General features: G+C 44.0%; 1 protein-coding gene across 2 annotated transcripts; it reads right to left on the bottom strand.

The window, feature by feature from the left end:
• Positions 1–943: 943 nt before the first annotated feature.
• DUSP12 (dual specificity phosphatase 12) lies at positions 944–6,396 on the bottom strand. Of its 2 annotated transcripts, XR_006214132.1 has the most exons (7): positions 5,988–6,396; positions 4,569–4,682; positions 4,361–4,479; positions 3,863–3,959; positions 2,998–3,184; positions 1,439–1,686; positions 1,251–1,335 (listed from the first exon to the last, which is right to left on the bottom strand). XR_006214132.1 is itself a non-coding variant. In XM_042976685.1 (6 exons), exons 1-6 carry the CDS (start codon positions 6,368–6,370, stop codon positions 1,174–1,176), a joined length of 1,062 nt encoding a protein of 353 aa, XP_042832619.1. In that variant the 5' UTR covers positions 6,371–6,396; the 3' UTR covers positions 944–1,173. The 2 variants fall into 2 exon arrangements, 1 of the variants encoding a protein (XP_042832619.1); XM_042976685.1 differs by lacking the exon at positions 1,439–1,686 and having other exon boundaries at positions 944–1,335.
• Positions 6,397–21,449: the final 15,053 nt, after the last annotated feature.

Here is a 21,449-nt window from a genome sequence, read left to right on the forward strand (position 1 = left end):
AAATTTACATAAAGTCAATTCCCCCGAATTCATTTTCCACTGGCAAATACCAATTATCTTCCAAAAAAAGCTATTTTGTCTCTTTCTCCTGGCTGGAATGTAAATTGCAAGAAGACGGGTCTTTATCTAGTGTGCTCACTGCATCATCTAGAATTGTGCACAGAATAGTTGCTCAGTAAATTATTTACGGAATTGACAATTGCAGATCCAAATAAAACCTATGCAATTTTCCCCACGCTAGATGCTACAGCGTGGGATTGATAGGTATTAACTCAAGCCATACAAAACTCTTATTACTTGTTACCTACAAAAGGCAAAATTCATGTGTTTCAGCCTAATTGTTTTTAAGGTTTTCTAGAGTATATTATGAAGCAAAGGGAACAGATATTACAAAAGCTAAGATAAAAATGGGAGAAATTTTTCTCATAAGAAAAAATTATTTTATAAAAGTTACCAAAGGCTTCAAGTCCTATGTTAAGATATTCTCACAAATCACAACACTCCCACCATTTCAAAAGTTAAACTAGGGGGCGCGCCTGGGTGGCTCAGTTGGTTGAGCAACCAAATCTTGATTTCGTCTCAGGTCATGATCTCACAGTTCGTGGGTTCAAGCCCCGTATCAGACTCTGTCCTGACCGCTCAGAGCCTGGAATCTGCTTTGGATTCTGTGCCTCCCTCTCTCTCTGACCTTCCCCTGCTCACCCTCTGTCTCTCTCTCTCTCAAAAACAAATAAGACATTAAAAAAAAAAAAAAAGGTTTTTAGAAAAGAAAGAGAAGTTTCAAAATATGTCCAAACAAATCTGCTTTGCATTTCTAGAAATAAATCTATTTAAACACAATCATTTCCAATTTTTGTACATAATTTTGTCCATCCAGACCTTAAGATCACTTAACATTCCAAAAATCAGAACTCTTTAAAATATACGAAACAAGGAACGAATCTGGGTTATACAAAATTTTAATATCAAATAAAGTATAATTTACATGATTAAAAGTTTTGATTTCCACATAAAGTATTCTACTGAAATAAGAGACTAACAAAGCACAGTTTCCAAGTCACAGTAAATGAAATGTTGACGGTCTAAAAACTAGACAATCGGCCATGAATGACAACAAGCAAGGGAAGCACGTATCAGCAAGTTTCTTTCCAAGCTATCAAAAATGTCACAAGTTCAAATTTTTCTTGTCTGTGGTCCCAAAACCGGCAGCGTCTTCATTTCATCCACTCTATTCTTATGTATTTGAAAAGCAGGTGTTATCCATCTACCACAGGAGCACTGTTCACCATACCAATTGAAAGAACCCAACTTGGCATTGCATTTGGGGCAAAGAAGCTGAAATAAAGCAACTGTGTTACTTCATTCACTCACCTGTATATAAAACAAATAATTACCACTGGCAATATAGGATATAAAACAGGTAAGACACAGCTCTTACCTCCACGGAGTTTACGATCTAATCAGCAAGATGAAAGGCGATGGCAATTCGCCATACTAAGATGGAGGGCTATGATAATTGTGCAAGAAGCATGTTGTGTCCTGGGAGTTTGGCAAAGGACCAGATGAATCCGCGCATGAGGGGAGAAAGGTGACGGCGGAGATAGGAAACCCAAGGTTGCAGGATGTGGCACGTGCTGGCTTTTAAATCAGCCTGCGGTTTAGTATCTCAAACTAAGATCATCACGGCTACAGAACAGGAAGGCATGTTAGGAGTCTCACGTTCTATTAATGATATTGACGGCATGTAAGTTAGGTCTCAGCTTCCTGGCTATTTTAAAACAAATAAACAGGGGCCCCTGGGTGGCTCAGCCAGTTAAGCATCAGACTCTTAATTTCGGCTCAGGTCATGATCTCCCTGGGGTTCATGGGATAAGGTCCCATGGTCGGGCTCTACACTGTCAGTGAGGGATTCTCTCTCTCCCTCTCTTTCTGTCCCTCTTCCCCAGTCACGCTCTCTCTTTCTCAAAATAAATAAATAAACATTTAAAAATAATAAAGGGATGCCTGGGTGGCTCAGTTTGTTGAGCATCTAATCTTGGCTCAGGTCACGATCTCACAGTTTGTGAGATTGAGCCCCGCGTGGGGCTCACTGCTGTCAGCACAGAGCCCACCTCAGATTCTGTGTGGCCCTCTCTCTCTGTCCCTCCCCTGCTTGTGCGCGCTCTCTCTCTCTCTCTCAAAAATAAACATTAAAAAAAATAAAAAATAAAGAGATTAAAAACAAAAGACTATATCTTAGATTAAGATTAAGAATATCTTTAGGGGCACCTGGGTGGCTCAGTCTGTTGAGCATCTGACTTCAGCTCAGGTCATGATCCCACAGTTTGTGGGTTCAAGCCCCACGTTGGGCTCTGTGCTGACAGTGCAAAGCCTGCTTCAGATCCTGTGTCTCTCCCTCTCTGTCTGTCCCTTTCCTACTTGTGCGCACTCTCTCTCTCTCTCAAAAATGAATGAATAAACTAAAAAAAAAAAAAGGGTATCTTTAGATTAATATTAAGCAAACCTAAATGAGAAATGTGGCCGTCACAATGCTCACATGAGCTGCATTCTTAAGAATTAACAGGAAATGAAAACAAATCTCTCAGCAAACATACAAACTGAAAGATCAGGAAAAAAGAGAGACGTTATGGAGCCAAAAGAAAAAAAAAAGAGAGGGAAGAAAAACTTTAAATATAATTTTAAAATCCTTATTTGCCCTTACCTATTACTAAGTTTGCGTTTTGTTAAAATACATTCTAATTGGCTTATATTAGTCTTCTACTTGAAAAAACATAAATAGCCTTGAAAGGAATTAACTTAGACCAAGAGCTCCCAACTAGAAGTGGTTCACTATTTTAGATCAGCTGGGTTTTATTTAATTAATATATTTGATAGAGTCTTATCTACACTAGAAAGATATAATCTTCATCAAGAAGGTAGTTATGATGGTTTAAAGTCCGAGAAAGAACAAAATATAGATGATATAATGAAACTGCAGAAAATATAATGTGTTCCTACCTGTCCATCCATCACGCCCAGCAAGGCAGATTCCATCCACTGTACAGGTTCAATGAAATACGATGTACATTGAGCCTGACCCCCTGTGGTGAGCATCAAAGATGGCGTCACTCTCTTGTGGGCAAAGGCTATAGGACCACTTCCTTCATTATGATCCAAAATGCTAGAACTTCGAAATAAAGATCGCCTGCAAGCCCCAAACAAAAACATTAATGGCTTTCAAAACAATGAAAAAATAGATGCAGTGTGCAGTATTTCTTAGCAAAATAAAATAAAATTGATTATGCTACTGTAATTTTCAATAACCTCTACAAATAATCTGATTTATTTTCACTCTTAAGAACTTATTCTCTTCTTAAAAGCAGATGTGAAGGGGCGCCTGGGTGGCTTAGTTGGTTAAGTGTCCGACTCTTGATTTCAGCTCAGGTCACGATCTCACAGTTGTGCAATTCAGCGTCCGGTTGGATTCCATGCTAAATGGGGAGCCTGCTTGGAATTTTCTTTCTCCTCTCTCTCTGCCCCCTCCCCGCACTTGCACGTGTGCGCGCACGCGCGCGCGCGCACACACACACACACACGAGAAAGGAAGAGAGAGAGAGAGAGAGAGAGAGAGAGAGAGAGAGAGAATCCCAAGCAGGCTCCACACTCAGCATGGGCTCCATTCCACAACCCTGGGATCATGACCTGACCTGAAATCAAGAGTTGGGCGCTTAACCCACTGAACCACCCAGGCACCCCTGATTTTGACATTTCTACGTTACTCAATTAAACAAGTTCTCCCTACAGATTTTAAGAAAACGAAACTTTCAATACTTTTCAGCTACTGAGACAAGGCAAAATCTCCAGAGGATAGAAAATATTTTACCTGCACTTTCTACATTTGTAGAGAACCTCGTCTTTCAATCCTTGTGAAATGGTCGTTGGGTCGACAGCAAAGAGTTCTTGAGGTAAGTTCTGTAATTCTACAGGACATAATTAAAATGTATCTAATTGTTGAAGTTAACTCTGCATTGTCAGGCAAAGTTCAGCTAATGTCAAACTAAGGCAAGAAGTGCTAACCTCAGAAATTAAAAAAGAAAAAAAAAATCTCCAGTGAGGAGAAATCAGGGGGAGGTAGGAGAGCATAGTGAAGCCCTTGGGTTCTGGGACAGACTGCCTGAGTTCAAATCCCAGCCCACCACTGACAAACCATGTGACCTGGAACAAGTTATTTCTTGCTAAATCAGTTTCAAAAGGAAATAATAGTACCCGTCTCAAGAGATGGCTGGAAAAGTGAGATAATGCACCTGAAGCCTTTCGTGTCAGAGCAAGGAACATCTAAAAAGGGCCCAATAAGCAATTATCACTAGCAATTATCATTTACCTGGATACTTTTCTGTAACCTTTTGTAAACGATATTGCTTATAAACTGCACTCGAAGTATCTACTTCATATCCCATTGCCTGGTATAATTTTAGTTGCCACTCAAAGCCCTCATTCATCCTGTAAGGACAAGCAAATTTAAAGTTAAGTTTTCATTAAATGAGTAAAATCACACTGCAAAAACAATTATTACTATAAAAAGAACTCACTTAGCCTCTGGTTGGATGGTCTGGAGATTTTCATAGGCTTTTTCAAAGGTAAGCTGGTCAGTCTTCATCAGAAAAGCAGTTATTATAGCCACACTTCGACTGACTCCTGCATGACTGAAAAAAAGACCTCTAAAATAAAACAGCAAACAGCAGCAATTAAAAAAACAAAAAAGCCCAGCTCCCTATCAGTGGTAAAGTTCAGGTCCACTCCATGTCTGCTTCTTCTGCCCAAGATAAACTCTTTGTCTCTGAAATACTAACGACATACAAAAGAATTATTTCCTTTTTTTTTTTTTATTTCTTTAACATTTATTTTTGAGAGAGAGAAAGAGAGAATGAATGAGCAGAGGAAGGGGCAGAGAGGGAGACACACACGGGATCCAAAGCAGGCTCCAGGCTCCCACCTATCAGAGCTGGAGGCAGGGCTCGAACCCACAAACCGTGAGATCGCTGAGTCAGACGCTAAACAATCGAGACACCCAGGCACCCCTATTTATTTCCTTTTTGCTTTTGAATTCTGAACTATGTGAATGTATTAGCTTTTCAAAAGGTAATACACTAATTTTACACTAATTAAAATAAATTATAATGGCTTTGGAAAAAATCCAAGCTCCCTTGCTCTTGGCATTAAGGGGCCTGGAAACCCGGTCCCAGGCTTCTCTCCATTTTACCACTACCTTATGTCCTTTATGTAAATGTTTAGAACGAGAGCTGGCACACAGTAAAAGTGCTGGCTCAGTAAACCGAAACTCCTGTTACTACACTCCAATCCAACTAAAAAGGACTACTAAGAATTCCCAAATACCTATCAAGATTTTCTTTTTGGCATTGCTACGACGTAACTCCACCTTTCCCGTGGGCGTGGCTTAGGGACCCCTCGTGTCCTAACCAATTTTTCTCTCCCCATTTCTCCCCTTCATCAACCACCCTCTGCCCCAAACAAAAACACTGAAAAGAATCTACTTTTCCTCTGAAGGTTGAATAACTTTTGTTCATCTCCTTTGGCACATGACTCGCATCACAGTCTGCATTACAATCATCGGGGTAGGTGCCTGGCTTCTTCTGAAGAGCTTTAAACTCTCTAGGTGCAGGGACTTGGCCGTTTATCAGCCCCCCCCCCCACCCCCGCTACAAAACAACTCCGGGTTGGGAGGGGGGCTGCAGGATGCATCAAAATACACAAATGTGAATCATCAAAACAGGAATGAATGAGAGCCAGCACGCCTGCAGGGGCCCCGCCCCCTGCCCCCTCCTTTCTCCCGGACACCCGCCAGCCAAGGGAGGGAGGGAGGAAGGGAGGGAGAGGAGGTCCCGGTGGTCTGACAGCCCCTTCGCCCTCCCCTAGGATCCTCGGAGGAAGGGGGGCGGCGGCAGGCTGGAAGCGAAGCGGGGCGGCACCCCCTCGTGCGGGCCGCTCACCAGTGCACCAACGTCGCGCGGCCCTCGTCGCGGGCCTGGCCGATGAAGGCCACACACCGGTCCAGATGGCTGAGCAGGTCAGTTTCGGGCTTGTCCAGCGCCGGCACAAAGAGGCGCCGTAGACCCTCGATCCCGGCGCCCGACCTGAAGTCGGGCTCCTCCGAGTCCACCGTCAGCACGGCCGTGATGCCCGCCTCCCTCAGGTGGTCCGGCTCCGCCGCGGCCGCGGCTCCACCCAGGTACAGCCCCGGCCGCACCTCCAGCATCTGCCCGGCGGAGCTGGCCCCGCTCTGACTGTCACCCGGCCGCGGGCAGCCATGACTCCCTCCCTGCGCCTCCAACATGGCGGCGGCCGGAGGCCGAGCGGCCAGGGGCCCTACCATCGAGTAGGCGGCCGGCTAGAACGCCCTTCCTCTGGGACGAGCCGGCCTTAGATGCGCAGCCGCGCCCTCGGAGGACCGCGGCCGTGGCAGGAATGCGCACTTCTGGGGCAAGGTGATGCTGTGGCTGAGGCAGAGCAGCCTTTAAAGCCCGAGTCTGGCCCCAGCTTCCCTAGATTGGTGGTAGAGGATAAACTTGCCCATATACAGGGTTTCTCGGGCTTATAGTGTTGAGACTTCATGGAAAGGGGCGATAAGAGCAGCTGGACTCAAATTTGAAATAATGGTCCCACCAACCGAATCAACTCTCATTTTATCCAACTGGGGTAAAACCGTGTTTTCAACATTTATGAAGCCTTCTGTTTGTGTTTTTTTCTCTTGTGATTAATTTTTCTTTTCTTTCTTTGCCCAGTTTTTTATTGGTATGTGAATCTCTTTCTTGTTGATGTACGCTGTCCTATATACTTTTAAGATACTAATCTCATATTTTTGTGTGTCAGTACTCTCCAACCCAAGAACACCGGGAACCTATCTCACTTTCTTATCATTTGCATGTTCCCTGAAGTAGCATTTTTAATTGCTTTTTAGAATTTTTCCGTTGCATTCACATGTTAGCTGTTGGGTGCAAAAGGCCTAGTTTTCAGCCTATTTTGGCTTTTGGCATGATAATTTCTAGCTTTTGATTTAAAGAAAGAGACCTGTGATTCTTCCTTTCACTTATACATCTAGGGATCATTGTAGGGTTATTAATTGGCCTAATTACAATATGGTTGCATCTCAGGGACTAGGAAGGCCTGAAAAGAGGAAGCCAGATAGGGGAACATCTGGTCTGTGGAGCAGTCAGAACATATATCATGTTGGGGCACCTGGGTGGCTCAGTTGGTTAAGCATCTAACTCTTGATTTAGGCTCAGATCATGACTCAGTCCATGAGATCTGTCTCCTCATCAAGCTCCACATCAGGCTCTGCTCAGAGCCTGCTTGGGATTCTCTCTCTTTCTCTCTCTCTCTCTCTCTCTCACTGCCCCTCCTCCCTCTCTCTTTTTCTCCCTCTCTCATAATAAGTAAATAAACATTAAATATATGTATACACACATTTATTAAGTTTGTCATCTTATATGGGTATGATTTGTGGCACCCCAAAACAATCACAATAGTAACATCAAAGATCACAGATCACCATAACAAATATAATAATAATAATAATAATAATAAATTTGGAATATTGGGGCGCCTGGGTCGCTCAGTTGGTTGAACGGCTGACTTTGGCTCAGCTCATGATCTCATAGTTCATGAGTTCAAGCCCTGCGTTGGGTTCTGTGCTGACAGCTCAGAGCCTGGAGCCTGTTTCAGATTCTGTGTCTCCCTATCTCTCTGCCCTTCCCCTGGTCGTGCTCTGTCTTGCTCTCTCTGTCTCAAAAATAAATAAACATTAAAGAAAAAAAGTTTTTTAAACAGGTTAATTGTGACATCAGAAAACAAAAAAGGGGAGAGGGCTAAATGGGTTGAGCTTTTGTATGTATTGAAGTTATTATCAACACAAAATAGACTGTTATAGCTATAAGATGTTTTATGTAAGCCTTATAGTAACCACAAAACAAAACCTACAGTAGATGCAATACACATGAGATGAAGAGTAGGGAATCAAAGCATAACACTGTGGAAAATCATCACTTCAGCAATGAAGGAAGCAAGAAAGGGAGAAGGGAACAAGAGTGCCAGAGACCAGCTCCAGCAACCAGGGTTCCCGAAGGAAGAACGGCGTCGGTGAAAATAAAACAAAACTAAAATAAACAACTAAAACTAAAATAAAAATGGACACAGACAACAGCAGTGTGTTGAACTGGCCGATTTATTGTAGTAGATGTGGCATTATATTTGCTAGTGATTTCCTTGTAACATATGTCATCTATGTTTCTCTAACATTACCTAATTTTGAAACTGTTCCTACGTGTAAACAACCTTTAAGAAATAACATGGTGATTTTCCCCTAAGTTTCCCGCATGCCCTTTGATTACTGATTAATTTCTTACATTATTCCATTATGCATCTGCCTTTATCTATAATCTACAGAGCATTTGCTTTGCTTTGCTGGACCCTGCTTTGGATTCTGTGTCTCCCTCTTTCTCTGCTCCTCCCCACTCACACTCTGTCTCTGTCTCTCTCAAAAATAAATAAACATTTAAAAAATTAAAAAAAAAAGAAATAAAGAAGATCTGAAATGAATAACCTAACTTTATACCTCAAGGAACTAGAAAAAAAAAAAAGCAACCTGGGCCCAAAGTTAGCAGAAGGAAGGAAATGACAAAATGATATGGAGACCAGAAAAACAATCAAAAAGAGCAATGAAAGGAATATGTGGTGTTTTGAAAAGATGAACAGAATTGACAAAGCTTTAGCCAGACTCACTAAGCATGAAGGAGGGAAGATTAAAAACAAAATCAGCAAGAGGAGACATTACAACAGACACCACAGAAATATAGAGGATCATGAGAGACTAGGATCAGCAATTATCCGCTGACAGATTGGATAACCTAGAAGAAAAGGATACAGTCTAGGAAACATGTAACCTACCAGGACTGAATCATGAAGAAACAGAGAATCTGTTCAGACCAATAATGAGTAAGCAGATTAAATCAGTAATCAAAAATTTTCCAAAAAAATTAAAAAGAAGAAGAATCCCAGAGCCAGATGGTATCACTGTGAATTCTACCGAACATTTAAGAAAAACTTAATGCCAATCCTTCTCAAAGTCTTCCAAAAAATTGAAGAGCAGGGAACACTTCCAGACCCATTTTACAGGGCCAGCATTACCATGATTATAAAGCCAGATAAGGACACTATGAGGAAAGAAAACTACAGACCAATATCCCTGATGAATACTGATGCAAAAATTCTCAGGGGCACCTGGGTGGCTCAGTTGGTTAAGTGTCCAATTTCAGCTCAGGTCAAGATCTCACAGCCTGTGAGTTTGAGCCCCATGTGGGGCTCTGTGCTGACAGCTCAGAGCCTGGAGTCTGCTTTGGATTCTCTGTCTCCCTCTCTCTCTGCCCTTCCCCCACTCATGCCCTGTCTGTCTCTCAAAAATAAATAAACACTAAAAAAGATTTTTTAATTCTCAACAAAATATTAGTAAGCAGAATTCAACAGCAAATTAAAGGATCATACACCACGATCAAGTGGGATTTATCCCTGGGATGTAAGGATGATTTAACGTCCACAAATCAATAAATGTGATATACCACATGAACAGAATGAAGGATAAAAATCACATGATCATCTCAATAGATGCATAAAAAGCATTTGACAATATACAACATCTTTTCATGATAAAAAAAAACCTCAACAATTGGGTATGAAGGGACATGTCTCAACATAATAAACAATTTTCTAGGTAAAGAATCTGGCTTCTATGCTGGGAATGATGATGGAGGTTTCAGAAGAATAGCCAGTTTGAGGGAAATTTGCCTGAAGAGAGTACAGAACAGGCATGGAAGCTGACCTGTAGGATCAGACAGCCGAGGGCCTGGTTAGTGTTTGCATCATAAATGTAAAACTCTTGGGGCACCTGGGCGGCTCAGTTCCTTGAGCGTCTGACTCTTGATTTCACCTCAGGTCGTGATCCTAGGGTCATAGGATTGAGTCCCATGTCTGGCTCCGTACTTAGTGCTGAGTGTAGAGCCTGCTTGGGATTCTCTCTCTCTCCCTCTGCCCCTCTGCCCCTCTGCCCTTTCATGCTCTCTCTCTCTCTCAAATAATAAATAAATAAATAAATAAATAAATAAATAAATAACGCTTCTGTACAGTAAAGGGTTAATTCAGTAGGCCTTGGTGGCTCACGCTCAAGCCTGAGGGTAGTCTTGGTGACCCCTGATATAGAATCTATTGTCTAGAATCATGAAAAACTGGAAATACTAAATGACTATAAGTAATGGATTTGTTACACAAGTGGTCGTATCCAGCCAATGAAATACTAACCAACTATTTCAAAGATAACAAAGGAAGTGGTCCGTGCTAGTTTTTTTTTAACGTTTATTTATTTTTGAGACAGAGACAGAGCATGAACGGGGGAGGGTCAGAGAAAGGGAGACACAGAATCTGAAACAGGCTCCAGGCTGTGAGCCGTCGGGGCTCGAACTCATGGACCGCGAGATCATGACCTGAGCCAAAGTCGGCCACTTAACCGACTGAGCCACGCGCCCCTAGGTTTTTTTTGTTTTTTGTTTTTTGTTTTTTTGAAGCTGGTTTGCAAATAGAAAATACATCTTGGCCATATATATGTATACACATAGATAGATATAGATTATATAGATACAGATATAGATATAGATGTGAAAAATATTGAAAGATAGATGTCAAACATAACAGTGGTTATTTCTGGGAGCTGGCTTAAGAGACTTACAGGATAGCCTTCATACACTTCTTTCTATGTAGTTTTTTTTTTTTTTCGACTACTATCATTAAAATTATTCACTGTAAACAATTATAGCTATTTATATTCTGGAAAAGGGGGAAAACACTATTAGCGGCTCATCTCCTGAACATTTTATGAAGTTACCTTAATCATTCCCGCAGCCTTATTAGTTTTCTGTTGGAAGCGAGCTTTCTTTCTTCAACTCCCTAAAATGACTATCATCTCCTTCATGGCCAGGGGTAGGAGACACCTCTGAATTGTTACTAACTACCCACAGAGTCTGGTCCAGTAAATGTCTGTAACTGGATAAATAAAAATACCTAGATTCCTGCCGCTGAAGATCTTTTCCAGTTTCTGCATTTGTATTTGTGGCCACTAGGTGACACAATTTACCCTCTGGCAAGATACATTTCCCGTCCCACCCTCACGATAGGGTTAAAGGAATATGGCAGCCTGTGAGAAAAGTAAGATGTTAGGGTTAGGAATGGGAACGCTGTCTTTAGGGAGGGAGCTGGATTGTTTTCTGTCAAGGAGAAAGGAGCTTCTCTGTCCTAGGATCGGGAGTCCCCACCCCCACCCCGCAGACACAAAGGCAATTTATCTGTTCATTGTATCACCAGAAAACCTGCAACCTTGATAAATATTAAGCAAAAATTCTTATCATTGTTAAGCGATCGTCACATATGTGGTGGCCTGCATGTTAAGAAGACAGCCGTTTTATGTAACGCGACCCAGTTGTACGAGAATACACATTACCCTAGCCTTCCCCTTCTTTGGTTGTTTCTCGGAAATGTTTGGCTACAGTCACATGTGTCATGTATCGCTTTCATCTTTAAAAATGTTTTCTGTAAGTGGATATCTGTGCTGAGCCCTGAGCAAGGAAATTTCCCCTCTTCTGCCCCATCCTGTCCCCAGCAAAGTCCCAAGAGGAACTTCCTCTTTCTGTTCCTAGCACATTTCCCAGGGCCCCCCTACACCCAGCGCGTTATCAGGAAATGTTTGTCAGTGATGTTCTCAGTGGGGCTTAAAGACAGTTGCGACGATACACATGAAACGTACTTTGAGGCCAAGTAAAAATGAACAAAAACATAGATGACAACATAACTCTATTATTTGGCCTGTGTTTGTGAGTGGGAAGCGGACACCTAGAAAGTGACGAGCTGGGACTTGGTGGTGCTTTTGAGGGGCACGGTCTGAAGCCAGAGGAACACCTAGGTGTGATCCTGAGCTGCACAGGCCCCCGCTACCCACCAGCGTGTGGTCCCGTGCCTTTAGAAAGTTCTATGATTCCGCGAAGTCTCCGTCTCTTCATCTGCAAAATGGGAGTAGTTAGAGCCATGTTGCAGAGTTCTGATAAGGATTAACTTGTTGGTATGTGTCACTAGGTGGCGACAGAGAGATCTGCCACGCTAAAGCTGTGCACCTGGAGGGAACAGCTGGAAGGGGCTGCCAGAAGGTTGCTGAGCTGGGGGGGGAGGGGGAGGAGGCTGGTGCAGCTGAAGCTGTTGAACAGAGATGAACCATGGGGTGTGCTCAGTCCAGGAATTCAGCGGTCATGAGGATTAGGAAAAGCGGATCCTAACCACCTACCATGCTGCAACCACATCCCTAAACTCACTTAGTCGTTGGGATTCTGGGTCTTTGTAGAAGTGCGTCCTCTTGACAAAGGGGCACCTACTGTTGAGATCCTGAGGAAGAAGCATCAACTCTACCTACAGACCCTGGGAGCAGAGACGACTGAATGGAGTGGGAGCACCCTCATTGTGTCCGCTGACCCAACAACTGCCCTGCCTTACTCCCAGGCCCTCCCCACCCTCCAACATTTGCCAACTTAGCACCCTGTAGGGTTGAGTTGCAGGTGAAGGAGGTGAGAAGAAGGGGCTGGCAAGGTGGGGGGGGGGGGTAGCTGTGAGCAGGAAACACTGAGGTCTGAGGGCTAAGACCCCAGACCGTCTCATTCATGGTGCCCAACGTGGCTATCTAAAGGGACAATTTGTTGTCAGACTTCACAAGCTGTCCTGGGACGTGTGTTCAGTCACACTGGCCACATGCAGCCCTACCAGTGGCTGCATACAGCTGAGCCTCCGTGGAGGGAAAGGGCTCCTACACGATGAGGGAGCGTGGGGCAAGCTGAGAGCAAAGTACAAGCGGGCACCCCTGCCCCCTGCACCCCAGGTGGGATAAGTGTGATTGACACTTCCCAAGAACAGATGAAAGGGGTTTAAGTGCTTGCCTTAAATGACAAAGATGACCCCATGGGAATACATTTTAAATGGATTACGGAAAAAAGATTAGAAAGCTGCATTTTGTCAAGCTAAGGTTGTTCTCCCCCTAGGAAGGCATTAACATTACCACAGCAGGGGGTTCCTGGAGAAAGGTCTTACTCCTTATTTGCCTCAAGTATTTGTCAATGGGCTGCAGGCCATAAAGAAATTTAATTTTACCTGCCATTTCCTCCTTGCCTTTGTTCCCACATCACTGTGGAGGGGAAAGTGACGTTGGGGCTCCAGAAAACAGCCCAGAGGTTTCTGGAGATTAAGCTGTTGATAAGATTGCCTTTTGTAATTTACGAAGACGGAGACTCACAAATCGTATGACGGGGATCTCCCGTGTGTCCTGTATGTTAACCTTTTGTTTTCTTTCTTTTTCTTTGTTCTTGGGCAGCCAGGAATACCTGAGGAACAACACACATATCCCACCTAGGTGGGGGGGGGGGGGGGCGGGTCTTGTTAGCTTGTGTTTTGCCCTCAGCTTGCCTTCTGCTCCCTCATCACTGTCGTTAATAACACTGTGGTTAATATAGCTGCTCATTTCTGTAAGTGCTAATGGGCCATTCCTGCCGTAACCAGGATACCAGGCAATCTTACTGGTTTGACGGCTTAAAGATATATATGGAGATGGGGGCAATCCACTTAGCACCGGGTGGACTGCCAAGGGACCCTTCCTAGGGGGAGAACAACCTTAGCTTGACAATAGCAAGGCCCCTGGCATCCTATGAGTCCTCTTTAGCATGTGAAAGTCCTTCTGGAGGCTTCCCCTCGGTCTTTCCCTCCCCCAACTCCGTAGTACATAAGCAGTCACTCTTTACAAGCCCAGTGCAGCTCTTCCTGCCCGCGGGTCCTGTCCCTGTGCTTTACTACAATCACCTTTTTGCACCAAAGGCATCTCAGGAATTCTTTCTTGGACCTCCACCATTCCAAGACCCCATCAGTAGCATGGTTATTAACTATAGTTAATAGTTGTATTAACTATATATGGTGGGCATAGTGATTTTAGTTAATAATACTGTATTGCGTATTTAAAACTTGCCAAGAGAGTAGATCTTAAAAGTTCTCATCACGAGAAAAACATTATGTAACTATGTGTGGTGATGGGTGTTAACTAGACTTATGGAGGGGATCATTTCACAATACATATAAATATCGAACCATCATTCCGTTGCCCGCCTGAAAGCAATACAACGTTATGGGGCTAGTAGACCTCAATTTAGAAGCAGAAGAAGCAGCGTCCACTAGGGGGCAGCATGAGCTTACCAGGATGAGTCTTGCCCTGATAAGCCCGTTCATTCCCTGACAGAATGACTTCATAGGCAGGTTAGAGAAGCTGCCCACCGACCGAATCCGTCCTTCTGCAGGCTTTGGGACACATCTCAAGTACACAATTCAAAAGAGATAAATACAAGGTTCTACACTTTGATCTCCCAAATGGACTGCACAAACACCAGTTGGGGTGCAAAGAGGTAGACCTTAGACAGAAGCAATCTCGTCGGTAATCTTTCCCTGCCCCAGCATTATGCTGCTCAGAGCATGGCCCAAGAATCAGCACGATGGGCATGGACTGGGAATTTGTTAGAAAGGCAGGCCCTCAGACGCCTTGCCGGACCACCTGAGTCATAACCTGCATCTGAGGAAGAGCCCTTGGGTGGTTCCCCTGTTCATTAATATTTGAGATAAGCCATGATTTTTTCTGCCTCTCCTGGTAATGGATAGTCCTACAATGGCTGTAGGTTGCCAGCGTAGTTTGAATTTATAAATGAGAACGCCCAGACCTCAATCTGAATTGAAAGGTAAGTCTTTGTCCTCCTACTTACTTACCCAGCTGAGGTCCTGACTTGGGGAAGGAGCTAGACTGGTCTCCCTCCCCCTTTCCTCTGTCTCTTCCCCTTCGGCCAGCCTCCCCACCTCTCTCAGTGGGCGGTTTCCCCCTGTTTCTTACTTGAGCCAAAGTTGCTGGGAAGAGAGAAGGGAGGGAGGACGGGTAAGGAAACAGAAAGCTCTTAGATACCCTGGCAGGTTTCTGCTCTCTGAACTTGGCAGGTCACTAAAGCCCATTCGTTCTCCCACGGGCACTCCTGTGGACTCTTTGGAGATGTTTCTTTTGGAGCGCTGCGCTCCTCTGTGGTCCTGAACTCACCGCAGATGCAGCATGCCTCCAGGTGTCCCTTTGTACCTCTTCCCTCAACCCCTGGAATACAGATTCACCTTCAGCTTTTTGGTGCCTTTGACAACCCTTCCAGGTGGCCTGACTGTACAGGAGCCAAGACGACTACTGAGACATCAGATACACAGCAAGGAAAAGGTTTATTGCAGAGGCAGCCAAAGGAGGAGACAGGAGGGCAAGCCTCAAATCTGCCTCCCCCAGGAGGAGAGTCAGGGATATTTAAAGGCAAATGAAAAGCACAGTTGCCTCCTTCAGGAGCTGGGATTAGTCCCAAGGCCGGTTGTCTTTCAGGAACTCTGGAAATTCACAAATGGCTTTGCTCCAGGATATTTTGTAGCACAGGCTGATCCCCCCAAAAGGCTCCTATAACCTACAGCCACAGCTCACCTGAACCTTCTCGGGTGTCAGCCAGGCCAGGTTCCTTGTGTCTCCCAACCACAGGCGACACATTTCAGACCTCCCTGGGCGACTCCATGGGCATCTTCCTTGTTAAGCTTGAGGGAGATGTACGGGCTTCCCACACCTTCCCACTATGACGAAGAATTGTGATGGGATCTCACATCACGGCAAAGGAGTCTCTGCCCAGACCTTCTCCATACTCTGATCTCTTTTTATCTCCTTCGTGGGACTTCAGAGTCCAAAAGTCAGGGGACAGATCCTCAACCATTCCCTATGTAAGTTCTGCATGTGACCATCTGGATTCAGATGGTCACGTCTATCGTGTCGTGAAATACCACTTTTGACACCCTGTCATGAGTGCGATTGCTTAATTGTAAACAATAAAACTAAAATCCTGCCTTCCTGCCTTGTTCTCCCCAGACACAGCCACCTGAGGAGCCGTAGTCTGTTGTGGCTCCCACATTAAAAAAAATTTTTTTTAAGGTTTATTCATTTCTCAGAGACAGAGGGTGTGTGGGAGAGGGGCAGAGAGAAGGAGACACAGAATCTGAAACAGGCTTCAGGCTCTGAGCTGTCAGCACAGATCCTGATGCAGGGCTTGAACTCGTGGACCACGAGACCATGACCTGAGCCAAAGTCGGACGCCCAACTGACTGAGCCATCCAGGTGCCCCATGGGTCCCACATTTTAAAACAAACATACAGCAGCTGCAGATGTGCTCAGAAAAGTCGGGATGGAGAAGAAACTCCAAATTAGGGACAGTTGAAAACACTGAAAAAACAAACAAACAAGAAATAGAGTGTCTCTCTCTCTCTCTCTCTCTCTCTCTCTCTCTCTCTCTCCCTCTCCCTCTCTCTTTTTGCCCCTCCCCAAAAAGGCTCTCTTTAATAAAACCTAAACATGACCTAACCAGTGTCTTTAAAGTATTTGAAAAGCTAACGAGAGGATCAGGAATTAGTTCTGTGTACCCCTAGGAGGTACAGTGACTAAAAGTTATAACAAAACCATTTTGCTCCTTATCTATAAGGAAGAACTTTCTAAATGCCAGAGCTGTCCGATGGTAGAGTAGGCTGTCCTTGGGAGGAAACAAGGACACATCTTCACAAAAAGGACTGGCTGCAAGGATCGGGCCAAGCTTGGCTGCATACGTGGCCCAGTGGCAGAAATATAGAAAGGAAAAGTCTTGGTTGAACTAAACAGTCTTTAAATTCCATTCAGCTTTTTGAAGTCCTGCAATACATCTCAAAAAGATGTCCACATTTAGTTTCTGGCTACATGTAGGGTCATATGTGGCTTATTTTCTAAGGCATTTTGAAATTTGCTTTCCTACATTTCCTTTCAGGGTGCATTTTGTATTTTATTAATTTTAAGACATTAAGAAAATTTTTTTTAATGTTTATTTATTTTTGAGAGAGACAGAGACAGAATGCGAATGGGTTAGCAGCAGAGAGAGAGGGAGACACAGAATCCAAAGCAGGCTGCAGGCTCCGAGCTGTCAGCGCAGAGCCTGACGTGGGGCTCGAACTCACAGGGTGTGAGATCATGACCTGAGCCGAAGTCGGACGCTCAACCAACTGAGCCAGCCACCCAGGCGCCCCAAGACGTTTTTTTTTTTTTTTTGAAACTACATTTTAGGGGTGCCTGGCTGGTTCAGTCAGTGGGGCATGTGACTCTCGATCTCGGAATTGTGAGTTCAAGCCCCACATTGGGTGTAAAGATACTTAAAGATAAAAACTGTTTTTATGAAAATAAAATACAATCTTAAAAAATATTAAAAACTAAAAACAATTTAAAACTCCATTTTAACATCTGTGAAGTCGTGGTGCATTGTATCATTGCTAACTCATCAGTTTTCATTACTTCCATAAATGTGAACATTAAAAGGCCAGCATCAGAATTTACAGAATGAGTATGAGCAGCTTGGAAGAAATTTCCAGAGACAACAGTGAACCAATTGTAGGTTGTGGGGAGAGGTGAAGTGCGTGCTTAATCAGACATGTTTAGCAACATTCCTGAAGCAGAAGTCAAAAGTAAGTTCTTCCTAGTAATTGCTGACTGTTACTCTTTTTCAGGCTTCTTCTTCTTCTTTTTAAGTTTAATTATTTATTGAGAGAGAGAGAGAGAACGGGGGAGGGGCAGAGAGAAAGGGAGACAGAGAATCCCAAGCAGTCTCTGTGCTGTGCCGTCAGGGTGTTGCATCCACACGACTCCTGAAACAGAATGCTACGGGCACCAGTGACAGTCACAACAAAGTTTATTACAACGAGAGGCAAGGCCGACCGATCGGGACCAACACTCTTGATAAGAGTGAGGCCCCGAACAGTCAGGGTACAGAGTTTTTTAAAGCCGATCACATCGTTTTATCATTACCTGGGAACAGAACAGAGAAACAGTTCCCAGATGAGTTAGAAACAGTTGCCGAATGAGGTGATTATTTTAGACTTTCTGCCGCTAAGTTGCAACCAGTGGATCTCCTTGACCTTGCCTCTGATGCTCTTTTCTTTGAGCTTTTGTTTCCTTCTTTGGTAAAGCCTGATTTACAAGAGTACGAAGCGTAATTTACAAGAGTAAAGCAAGGCTGTTATCTCTTGACCTTCAGTGTCAGAACAAAGCTGTTATTTTTCAAGCTACCCGTTAGCCCTACACTACAGTTTAACCCTTACAAGGGCACAACACAATGCAGGCACCGGGACTGTGAGATCATGACGTCGGCTGAAACAGAGTCACAAGCTCAACTGAGTCACCCAGAGGCCCCCAGGCTTCTTTTTAAAGAATTACTAATGCTCTTCATAGGAAAGTTGTCAGAGTGGGAAAATATGGATGTTGATAAATCTGACTCAAAAAGTGATTTAGAAAAGTCACACTCTGTGCATGTGAACCACACTGGAATTAAAATAAAAACTTCAAAGAAAGAAAAGTCCGATCCTGAAAATGCAAAAGTTTTAGGAATACCTTGCCCAATTTATTTCCCTTATATTTTCCTTTTTTTGTGCATGTATAAGAGGGATTCATGATACTTAAAATTTCTAATTAAACTTCAAACACAACGTGTGGTTACTTGGCCACGATTTCCTTCGTTAGTATTCTCTTTACTGGTGCATCCTGCAATCGATGTCCTTTTGGATTCACTGAATTACAGTCATAATAACAATTTACTGCTTCCTATGTATTATGTTACTTGCATAATCTCTTTTAATACTTCTAACAATTCTGTAAGGCAGCTACTGTTCTGCTTTACAGGTGAGGAAACAGAACTTCAGAAACAAAGTATCTTGCCCAAGACTACACAGCTGGTGAGTAATAAAAATTACATTTGAACCCAAGTCTGAACTCCTGAGCCAGGGCTCTTAACCTCTGTAGTTTGCCACCTCTAGGTCCAAAGCCTACATTCTCTAGGTCCATGCTACATTAGGGGCATATTTACTTAAAAAGATAGGAGAATGGTTATCTCCCACATCACTGTAATGAGACTGGCTCCTCTGAACTGAAAAAGACAAGAGTGTATTTCACCTATTCTTCTGCCTTAGATGTGAGCTGAATCAGGGACATATGATTATAGGAAGCTTCTTTCGATGAGGAGGATGTCAAGCATTGAAACCAATGATCTCTGCAGGTGTTGTGACTGGGGAATAAACTAAACCAATATGGGATAACTGTAGTATATGTTGGGATTAAGAGCTCTACTTGGCAGAAAGTCTGCACTTAATAAGTACAGTCCAGGGTGCATTTTCCTTTAACCGTGGACCAGCCAGCAAGTAATTCAGAAGACGGGATGGGGTAGCATTACAAATAGGGGGTATTGACTCAGGGGGACTCTACTGGTAGGCTGCGAAATGACACAAGATGTATGGTGCAGGATCCAACTGGGAACATTCTAGAGTGGATAAAGAGTCAAGAGGTTCTCTGGGTCCAATTAAGACATAAAAGTATGATGATGTGCTCTCTTGACTAGGGTTGGGGAGACAAACTCTCTTATGCATAACTAGGGTTAAGTTCCAATGGCTACAATCTCTTTGAAGGATAACTTGACAATATCTATTAAAATACAAAAGACCTATCTCCTTCAATCCAGCAATTCTACTTCTAAGAGTTTATCCCACAGATTAAGTCAAATACATGCATAAAGGGGCACCTGGCTGGCTCAGTCTGGTTAAGCATCTGACTTTGGCTCAGGCCATGATCTCTTGGTTCGGGAGTTCAAGCCCTGCGTCGGGCTATCTGTCTTAGCACCACCTCTCTTCGGATCCTCTGCCTCCCTCTGTCTCTGGCCCTCCCCTGATTGTGTTCTTCCTCTCTCTCGAAAATAAATATACATTAAGAAAAAAAAAACCTTTTTTAACACAAAGGCAAAAAAAACAAATACATGCATAAAGATGTAGGGGTAAGGATATTCACTGTTGCATAATGTAAAACAGCAAACGTTTAGAAATAATCTAATACTCCGTCAGTAGGCACTGGCAGATGTCATTTCTCCAGGAAATGATGTGTGAACCTCCACTCTGGGCTTAGCGTCCCTCCTGTGTGCTTCTAAGCACCTTAACATCTTCTGTCTTAAAACTTCCAGTAAGGAGAGAATCTACTTACTTGTCTGTCTCCCCCGGGTAAGGTTACTCTATTTCCCTCGTTTTGCAGATGAGGAAGCTTGGGCTCTGAAGGCCTGTGCGGCCCCCATCGGGGTTGAGGCGAGAGTACATGCCAAGGCACAGACGTGGGAAAGGTGCTGGCATGTTGGGGACAGAGCAAGTGGTCAGTGTGACTGCTCTGCAGGGTGAATGGGCTCCATAGGGAGGGAGTCTGGACTTTAACCCAGAGGATGTGCTTCAACCTCTGAGGGAAAGAGTCCTAAATGTAGAACCCAGAGTTCCCTCTTTCCAGGGAGTTAAGTCCGGCTAAGAAACTCAGACTCAGGCAGGACAGAGTAAGTGAGTAAGGCTGAGATCCGAATGCAACAGGATCATCTCTGCTCTCTGCTCTCTGCTCTCTGACTCTGCATTTGGTTTCCTTGTCTGGAATCTGGAATGGACCCTGCAGGTTTCGGGAGGGTCTGAGGCCGGAGGCTCCGAACTGATCTGAGAACCAAAGAGAAACAGCTTCCTCCCCAGGCTTCTCCAGTATTTTGCTGCTATCCCTGCTGCTTGGGAATGAGCTCTGAGCTCTCCTTGTGCGTGGCCGGGCTAGCCAGCCTTCTGTTTCCCTAAATGCATGTTGGAATCTCAAAGAGAAGCTGGATGAGGACTTTTTTTTTTTTTTTTTTTAGCCTAAGGGGCATGGACAATAAGTTGTCTGTCTGATATTTCCTTTTCTTTTCATAGTGTAGGCCTTCCTGGAAATCATTAAGGTGCTGCGGGGGATGATCTACGAAAGCTGGGGGGGTTCAAACAGTGGTCTGGAGGGTATACGTGTCAATCCCTCCTGCCCCGGTGACACACACACACACACACACACACACACACACACCACACACTCAGAGAGAGAAGTCACGAGTGACTTCCATTCCCCCCCTTAAATCTTTTTCCTCCCCAGCCCCACATTTCTAGTGCAAACAGGACAGGAAGAAGGGTATTAAGGCTGCTACCTTCATGAATGAAGGAGATTCTGCCATTCTCACTCTCCTGTGAGAGGCTATTTCACTCCCCACCTCCTTGAAAAATGACCAGTTGGTTGTTTGTTTTGTTTTGTTTTGGGGGGGGGGGTTCTGACTTGAGATCCATTGATTACTAAGCTTCTTGGCACTAATATTGGTCACTTCCTATCTAATTCAGAGATGGCAGAAACTTCAGGGGAACAAAACTCAGGAGGAGGACGAGCCTTGTCCGGCAAGTGGGTTTAT

Source organism: Panthera tigris, chromosome F3 (genome assembly GCF_018350195.1).
Source record: "Panthera tigris isolate Pti1 chromosome F3, P.tigris_Pti1_mat1.1, whole genome shotgun sequence".
NCBI classification, from domain to species: domain Eukaryota; kingdom Metazoa; phylum Chordata; class Mammalia; order Carnivora; family Felidae; genus Panthera; species Panthera tigris.